General features: G+C 44.1%; 1 protein-coding gene across 2 annotated transcripts in view; it reads left to right on the forward strand.

The window, feature by feature from the left end:
- The first annotated feature begins 8297 nt into the window (after window positions 1-8297).
- SEPSECS (Sep (O-phosphoserine) tRNA:Sec (selenocysteine) tRNA synthase) overlaps window positions 8298-9423 on the forward strand; it is a 43145-nt gene continuing 42019 nt past the window's right edge. For both annotated transcript variants that reach the window (XR_314241.2, XM_005877661.2), the window contains exon 1: window positions 8298-9411. Coding sequence is in view for 1 of the 2 variants with exons in the window: in XM_005877661.2 (XP_005877723.1) it covers window positions 9088-9411 (324 nt within the window). In the remaining variant the exon portion in view is untranslated. The remainder of the gene's footprint in view (window positions 9412-9423) is intronic.

Here is a 9423-nt window from a genome sequence, read left to right on the forward strand (position 1 = left end):
CCCCCCTTTTCATTCTTCTGCCTGAATCATGGTTGCTACCATCCAGCTGACTGATCAAAGCAAGTTGCATGACCAAATTCAGCATCAGTGCAGGGCAGTATTACCTAAGTAAGGGTGTGGCTACTAGGAGGGGGAAGCACTTGTGGCTGCTTTTGCAATCTGAATATTCAAGTGCAAATTGGCCTTTAAGGCCTTCCCCAGAGAGGCCTATCAGGCTTGTGTTTTCTCCACACTATTGCTTTTTCACTTCATTCCTCCTGGGCCACTTTCTATCTACTTTTGAACAGAGCCCTCGGCCGCTTTCCAATGCTACCTCCTACTTAAGCTTGGTGTCTAAATTGGATGGGCTCTTCAGTCATATGGCACATCTCATCCAGACTCTTATATTGACTAATGGGCAGGTTATATCCTCCCCTACTGGATGGGATATTTCTAAAGGGTCTTGTTTGGGGCTTGCTTTTTGCATTCCTATAATATCCAGCAAATAATATCAATTGCTACTATTTATTAAGTGCTACTATTTTTTGAGTGTAGTTAATTTATAAATCTTTTATCTCATACAAAGTAAGTGTTCTTATTGGCTCCTTTTTTATAGACTAGGAGATGAAACACAGAGAAATGAAGTAACTTGTACAAGATCACAGAGCCAGGAAGTGGCAGAGTCAGGATTTGAACATATTATCCATTGAACTCAGAGCCTGGCCTTTTCAACTAGTCTTCTCATTGGTCGAAAAGAACAGTTTGAATAAGCCATATGCAGATAATTAAGAATTGGCCAAGGAGTGTGTGTGCTTTTTCACTTGTTGGGAATGCAAGTCAGGCGTTGGGGGGAAAAGAAGGTGTCAGGGTTAATGGGCTTCTTACATGGATGAGCTCAGATTTTTACTCAAGTCTAGAGGTTCACAAAAAGGTCTCGGTTCAGGTTCTGTAGAACTGAATCACTGGTCGAATGATTTCAAACTCAGAAAACTGAGGGAAAAAAAGAACCACAAAAAACCCCAAACCAAAAAACAACAATCTAGACAGCTTACTTATTAGTGTCTCAGGAGATGAAGAAGTGACACCCATACCAGCACAGATATCAGACTGGTCAGCATAATGTTCTATCAAAAGGGAAACGAAGTTACGATGAGAATGATGCAGAGTATGTTTACGTTCTGCCTCCTTCCAAAAAAGGATTTGAGTCCATTGCAAAGGGAGTGGCTATTTTTAAGTAATACAGTCACCACTGAGGCAGGGTGAGTCATTCTCAATTAAAATGCTGAATCTGCCACACTGACGGGAAGACTCATATTGAGTCATCAATGCTCCATCTCCCTTGGGCGGTCCTGGAGAAATTCTCTTCTCTCAACGTCTCCGTGTTCAATATTGCATGAGGACATCAATATTGACTGGCTTTGCTCTCTTGGTTTGGATTGTGAAGTCTTCTCCATTCTGACTCTGATTATTCACTTCCCAGCGTCACAGCTGCAGTTTGGGCAGCTGGCACCAGGGGATGACAATGCCTTAGGCTTAAGTATAGAGGGATGGGATAATTGGTCAGTCTTTCTGTAGGTGAGAATAATGCAGGAAAAGTAAATGCCTTGTGTAGCAGTCAGGATTGAAAGCAGATATGACTCTAGAAGGGACTAATGGTAAGGAGTAATGTGTGTACAAAATCCTTGGGAAGTCTAGGAATGTGGGCTCCAGACTGACTTCTAGAAATGACTCCCAGGATTCTGCAGAACTGACCCACCAGGGGAGCTATCACGTTGGAGGCCACCAACAGGACCACTGATGTCCAGAACCCACTGCTGAGGCCGTGTTTCTGGAATTGGGAAGCCGCCTGGACACCAGGAGACGGGAGAATGGACTCCAAAAGGCCGAAACTGCTGTTCATGTCTCATGTCTCTACTGCGTTGCTTGCCAATGACAACGCACAGTCGAAAGAAGCAGGACACTTTCCAAGTACATCACATGCAAGTACATCTAATTGGTCAAACTTAATTTGCTTCTAGAATTAAGAATTGCTAGTTGGGAGGGAGTTTGGGAAATGTAGTTTGTAGCTGTCCAGCCTCTGGTAAGGCCCAGAGGAGGATGCTCACCCAGCCAGCCCACACTCTCCACACCCAGGGTCTGGCTTACTCACCTCCCTGGCAACGACCGGCCGCAACAGCAGAGATCATGGTCTCACATGTGCTGAGTGCTCCCTCTGTGGCACGTGCTGTGCTGACCCCTTAACATCAGTCACTGCCTCCCCCTCGCCCTTACTATGCTCCTTTCACAGTGGAGTGAGCTGGGGCCTACAGAGATTGGGTAATTTGTGCAAATTTATGCTGGAGGAAGAAGAGGAGCCAGGCTCTGAACTCCACCTGCCTGTTCGCCAACACTCCTGGACCACATCCTGTCATCACTGCTGTACCACCTGCCATCACCCTAAGTCCATGCCTCTTTCTCACTCCCTTTGAAATGTCAGCAAGCCTAGCTCTGGGCCAGTTCACAGACTCCTGACAAGTCTCCTGCAGCTTTTCTCTGGCTCCTGCTCTTAACTGGGTATTGTAACTTTGCAACTATCTCAGCAGTTTCACTGCTTGGAGGAAGCTTTCTCTACCTACCTGTCCTCCCACTGGAGAGAGAATTGCTTTACTCATCCCAGGGAAGGTCTGAAATTACTTTCTGCTACATCCACATCTACCTTTATTTCATCTCTCTCCATCTGAAGTAGAGAAGATGAAGGCGAGACCAGGCTTTCGGAATTCTCTGAGTCTCAGCAAAATGTAATTACTATATATATTTTTTCTTTTCCTAATCACAGGAGACTTCTCTGAACAACCTAGTTACTGATTCTACGGCTCCCTCACTTCCTCCTTCCAACTGCTCTTTGAAGCTTGGCCTTGGTGGGGAAGTTATTTTGCTTCCAATTGCTTGAGCGGCCGCATTAATGAGGTTGATGACAGCCAGATCCTGCCATGCTTTTTAAGAGACTTGTCATTTCCTACCCCAAACATTTTAGAACACGTGTGAATGGAATGACAAAGGGATGTGGTCATTCTTTGTGTATTTGCATCTGCCACTGTAAACCATCTCCTCAGAGTACCCTCATCACATGAGGTACCCTCATCACCTCTTCGTCCCTGGTTCCTGCCCTCTCTCCTCTCTCCACCTCTGGGTTTATTCAGCAACCATCACATGATAAGCCATCACTGGGACCCATTCTTATCATTTATTCACTCAAACATGTTTCTGAATGCATGCCATGTCCTAGGCACATGCTAGATGCTAGGAAGAGTAGGTAAACAGTCAAGCTTCTTGTCTTCCAGAAGCTTCTAATCCAGTTGCTTACACAAGTAATCTCATAAAATAATTTGGGGGAAAATACGTTTTTACTTTAAACTAGGTTCCCACTTTGATAACGTGGTCAGGGAAGGCTTCTCAGAGGAGGTGACATTTACAGTGAAGGAAAAGCAGGAGCCCTCCATGCAAGATGAGAAGGGGAAGATCATTTAAGGCAGCAAGCACAGCTTGGAGGCAGGAAAATAAACATGCGGTGTGTTTCATATTCTTCAAGGAGGTCAATGGGTGGGAGCCCACCAGCTCGAGGGAGGATAGTGCTCAATATCAATGAGGGCCAGACCTTACAAGGCCTTTTAAGTCCAGGTGAAGAGTCTGGATTGTATGTTTAGTGTGATGGGAAAGAGTTGAAGGATTCTAAGCAGGGGAAGGATGTGATCTGATGGATACTTAAAAGATAATTATCTCTGCGGAGTGGGACAAGACGGGGATGGGAGATGATACACAAAAGTGGAAGCAGCCAGGCCACTGAGGTTGTCCTCCGCGGTGGGGAGATGACAGAGGCCTGGACTAGGTGGTGGTGGGGGAGGTGGAGAGAAAGGGGTGGGGTGAGGCCTGACAAGATTGCCGATAGATGAGATCTGAGTGGTGGCGGAGTGGAGATGTCTGTGATGACTTTTGGGTTTTCAGAATCAAGGAATCCTGATGGCAGCGATCTTTTCTGCCCATGGGATTTAGTGGGCTTGCTGACTTAATAATATACTTTGGCAACCTGTCCTCTCTACATTTCTGGCTACATTCTTGTTACTCCATCCACATCCCAGTGGACAGAACTTTCAGGCCGCATAATTACCTGCCTAAGGCCGAGAGCCCGAGATGCCTCTTGGCTCTGACCGTGGGGGAAAGTGGCTAAGAGCATAGCCTACAGGGCCAGACAGCCTGGTGTGAATCCTCGCTATTTCCCTTGACTAATGGTGCAGTCTCACCTGGCTGCTCTGGGCTTAGCCCATAGGGTGGCTGGGAGGATTGGAAGAGCTACTGCAGGTAAAGTCCTCAGAGCAGCACCTGGCATGCAGGCTCAGCGTTAGCTCATATTAGTGTAAGTCAGAGGGACCAGGTGCTTTTGATCTGCCTTCCTTCTATACCCACCTTTACAGCAGGATTTAGTGCAGCGGTTCTCAACCTGTGGGTCTCGACCCCTTTGGTGGTCGAACAACCCTTTCACAGGGGTCGCCTAAGACCATCCTGCATAACAGATATTTACATTACGATTCATAACAGTAGCAACATTACAGTTATGAAGTAGCAATGAAAATAATTTTATGGTTGGGTCACAACACGAGGAACTGTATTTAAAGGGCCAGAAGGTTGAGAACCACTGCTCTAGAGTGTACATTTCATTTCAAAACCCAATTGGAAATCTGGCCTCTTCTCTTCTTCCCTGGGCACCTGCTGCATATCTCCCCGCCCCCCCTCCTTTCTTGCAGTTTTCCTGGCCACTGGACCTGGATTCTCCCTCTCATCTCACCCTTAGTTTTTTTCATGGAAACCATAATGGGTTTTGCTAATAGTGTGTGTATGTGGGGGTGAGAGAGGGAAGCATATAGCAGAAAAGAAAAAAATGGCTAAGATTTTATCTTAAGAGTTAGTAAAAGAATAGAAAATAAACCCAAAGAAAGTAGAAGGAAAGAAATAATAAAGATGAGACCAGATTTTTAGGGAAATAGAGAACAAAGCGAGAATTAGTAAGATCAATGATGAAACATTCTAGAAAATACCTAACCAGCACACCTCAAAACTGTCATAGTTATGGAAAAGAAGAAGAAACTGGGAAATTGTCATAAACCAAGGACACTAGAGAGACACGATGACTGAAAGCAATGTGGTATCCTGATTGGCACATCAAAAAAAAAAAAAAAAGCAAGCAAAAGTCCAGTACAGTGGAGCAAGTAGCTTCAGGTAGAACTGATGCCAAGATCAGTACTAGCGGCAAGTGAGAAACAAAAATTTTGTTAATTGTCCTGAAGTCTTGAAAAAATCGATGTCTTTACCCATTTGGTTTATTTCCTTGCAAGACCAAAGCATTATAAGGGCTAATGCAGGGTCTGAGAAGACCTATATAGTTGAAAGATATAAGACCTTCAATTATAGCTTTGAGCCCTTGCTTTGTTTCTGACTTTAAGGGATATTGAGGTGTTTGGGCAACAGTTTGGTAGGATCTATCTACTCACTCTGTTCTACCCCAATTATTTTTTCGGTGTCAGTGGACTTTGAAGGTCATAGAATGTCAGGTTCGATGTTAAGACCATTATCTGGGTGTGTATCGAATATAATGGGGAAGGCAAAGGTCTATCAGGGCAGACACAACTTGGTTATGAACAGAAAACTTCTCTGGAACTTTAAGAAGTAGTTCCTCTGTTGAACATTTAATATTACAATTCCACTTGCAGAGTAAGTCTCTCTTTATTAAATTTGCAGGGGTAAAGTCCCATAGAGTAGGAAGGAATGATTCTCATTCAAGTGCCTAAGGGTTACAGTTAAGGGCTGGGAGATAGAAAAAATATGTGGGTGATTTGAAAGATAGGAAGAGGTAGAGGAAAGATGAGGGGTTTAATGTAGTAAGAGGAACACCCTTACCTACCAGGAATTGATGAATGTGACCATCTATATTTGTTGAACTTGAGTGTTTAGGGTAAAAATCAGAGTATTGGGAGCTTTTTCCTTCTCCAGAGCGCATACATTGATCAGAATTGAGGGATTTTCTTTACCTTGGTTTTTCTAAAACTGGACATTCTTTTTTCCAGTGTCCCTTCTGTTTACACTATCTATGCTGTCTTTGTCAAAATGGTGGCTTGGGTAGTGGGCCACTTAAGCTGTTTAATCTGCAAGATCATAGTTTATTTTGGATTCTATCTCATTTTTATTCTAAACCCCTCTCAAAATGTTCTGACAGGTATTTTAGTTCAGGCAAAGGTGCTATTGGTTACCCCAACAAAGTATGTCCAAATGAATGCCAGTCTGGAGAGAACTGCAAACTCATTGGTCTCTAAGGCCGCTCCAACAATAGGCTTAAAGGGCCTGGGCCTGTGTTCCACCCTGTGATTCTGCTTCCTACGACAAACAACACTTGTAGGCAGCACAATACAAAATAGAAGTAAAAAAGGGAGCCAACAAGGATGAAAAGGAATAGAATGATTCTACCAAGGATGCCTAACAAATGGGAACCAGTAACAAAACCTGGGCACCAAATTTAGAATAAATAGCTGAGGAACTCAATGCAAAGACAGCAGAGTTCATATCCAGCACTGACATACCACGAGGGCACAGACTTGACAAAGCCACAAGCAGCAAGGTACAAGGGGCCTCTGTGGGTACCTCATCTGGTGGAAGGCTGGACAGTGCAGACCATATCTCTATGGAGTCTTCCAGGAAAACTGTGGAAATAAACGGAGACCAACCAAATAACTAACAGATTTTTAGAGCTTTCTAGAGCAAGGGAGATAGTCACTCTACTTGCATTGGGACAACTCAAAGGCAGGCAGGGCAGTGGAAAAGCTTTATGGTAAAAGAATGAGGAAGAATTCAGGTGTGCTCTGGTTGGCGGTTATAGGCAAGGAGAAGATGGAGGTTGGTTAAAGAAATGAACATCGTATGTCATTGGTTTGGGGGGCATATTTGGCTTTCTCTGGTTGGTTCTGAGGTGGAAGCAGGTGAAGAAGTTGGGAAACTGGCAGTTATGGACCGTGTTCTAATTGTTCTGGGCAGATTGCTGCAGGGGTTTTGGGTTGGCTTCTTGGGCTACTTGCTGCTGAGGTTGTGGGTTGGGGTTCTCATCTAGCCCTTGTCCACTTGTATAATCAGTCTATCAAGGTGAAGATGTCATTGAGAAGTTAGATTTCATTTAATCATCATAACTATCTCCTCCATGTTCCTCTTTTACAAATGAGAAAAAGCAAAGCTCAAGGGACTATGAATAATGCATCCAAGGCCATACAACTAGTGACAACAAGCAAAATTCAGACTTACAAATGTTGGACCTATTTTTAAGGTCCATCTTGTAAAGACCATAAAATTATTCTGATGCTTCCCTATCTGTTAGAAATAATAGGTACTCAAAATTTTTCATTGTATGAGTGAATGGGTGACAATAATTTTGGAACACTTCTTTTGAAATTGTCTCCACAGCCAGCATTAAAAAAAAAAAAACTTCAATGATGGCATGTCTTGATGGATTTAGATTTTGGAAACAAACATTTTTCCAAATGAAGACTGGTGAATAATGTGAGAGAACCTGCTGGCTCAAAGCCTAGTGTGTGCATTCAGTAATGAGATGGATCTTGGGCTTTTTGCATATCCTGCATGTGATCTACAAAGCAGCTTGGAAGGCTTTTCCAAAAGAAAAGTTGTAAAAATAGTTGCATTTTGGGAATAAGATCTCAACTTTTCCAAAGTTTGAAGGCCAATGCTTGTTTTTTTAAAAAATAAGCTAATTCCTTACTATTTTTGCAATTTATCTTTCTGTGTAGTTTTACAGTTCTCAAATTGTCCACATCATTCAACAAATTTTGCTTGAACATCTATTATGTGTTCAGTGTGTGCTTTGAACACAGATATGAAATATAGCCCTGTAAACTAGGAGCTCCAAGTCTAGTTAAGGAAGACAGAAAGTTAACTGAAATGCAATTGGATAAGTACCATGGCTGATAAATGGCAGGATGCCCTGAGAACATGCAGTAGGAACAGTGGTGAGTTGGTACATGTTAAATCACTGACTCCTGGTGGGGCGGGGGTAGAGAGATAAGGGCCTGATTTTCAGCATTTGCTGGTTTCCATGGTGTAAATACTCCCCCATTTCAAGCTACCAACATGATGCCACCTAAAAAGGATGTTGGATAGAGATGTGCATCAGCACACCATTACATCCCATTTCCCCTATACAAATACAATCGACGTAAATAATGTCAAAAGCATAGGTAATAGTAAGATATAGTAAAACACTTAGGAAGTGATGAGTTCGAGCATTTGTTACTTTTGCTTTTAATACAGTTAACTTAATTATAAACTTATCTAATTTGTTGTTAAAGAACAGCTACATTTAAAAACCAGCTCACAACATTACTGAACATTTAACCATCAGCTCTTGCAAGCAAGTGGGAACCAGTGCAAATGGGCTCTAGCAAGCCCCGGGACAAAAGCAATGTCTGGAATTACTGTAGATTCTCCTAAAGGGAAGATGGTAAGGAAATCGAAGGCAGGGATCCTGCCTTTTCATTTCTGTATCTCCGGCACTTAGCATTAGGTTGTTGAATGGTCAACGTAAATCATTAATGCAAATTAAAAAAAATTAGCCCTGACTGTATTCTGGGCACTATTCTAGGAGCTTGGGAGTGGGGGTGGGGGTGGGTATGGCAGTAAAAACCAAGCACCTGTCTGTAGAGAGTTTACATTCGTGTGTGTGTGTAATGACAAATGTCTGTCATATAAGACAAATGTCTGTCATATAAGGCGGCGGGAAGTAGGGTTAAAACTTCTGTAGTGCAAAGGAGAAAAGGAGTGAGAATTGCTTTTCCTAAGAGTTGTGAGACGTATGAAGGTTGAATGCAATGTCCTGGAATTTGGGAAACTGAAGCACAGACTCGGCGCAAATCTCACCATTTCAACAGGACTGGGACACAGGGTAACTTAGGACATTTTTTCTTTCGAGACCCCCACGCAGTGGCCCTTCCCTTTCCTCACTCACCAGTGCAAAGTCCTTCAAGTCCGGCTCAGAAAGCCCAAGGATTAACCTGACCAATCAGAGGCAGCGAGGCGGGGCTAATGTTCAGCACCCGCGGGAGCCCGCCGCGCATGCTCCAATTCACCAGTTTCGGGTCCACTTTCTGGGGCACTTTGCGCAGGTGCGAGAACGAGACGCAGAAGTTTGGCCCTAGGCGTTGCCGTACCGTCCGGGCGGCGAGTGCCGTCCTGGTTTTAGTGGGTGTTCGTCCCGGTGTCAACTGTTCTAACGCCACCGTTGCTACCGCCAATATGAACCCGGAGAGTTTCGCGGCCGGTGAGAGGCTGGTGTCGCCGGCCTACGTGCGGCAGGGCTGTGAGGCCCGCCGCACGCACGAGCACCTCATCCGGCTGCTTCTGGAGCAGGTACCGAGGGGT

Source organism: Myotis brandtii, unplaced genomic scaffold (assembly GCF_000412655.1).
Source record: "Myotis brandtii unplaced genomic scaffold, ASM41265v1 scaffold525, whole genome shotgun sequence".
Taxonomy (NCBI): domain Eukaryota; kingdom Metazoa; phylum Chordata; class Mammalia; order Chiroptera; family Vespertilionidae; genus Myotis; species Myotis brandtii.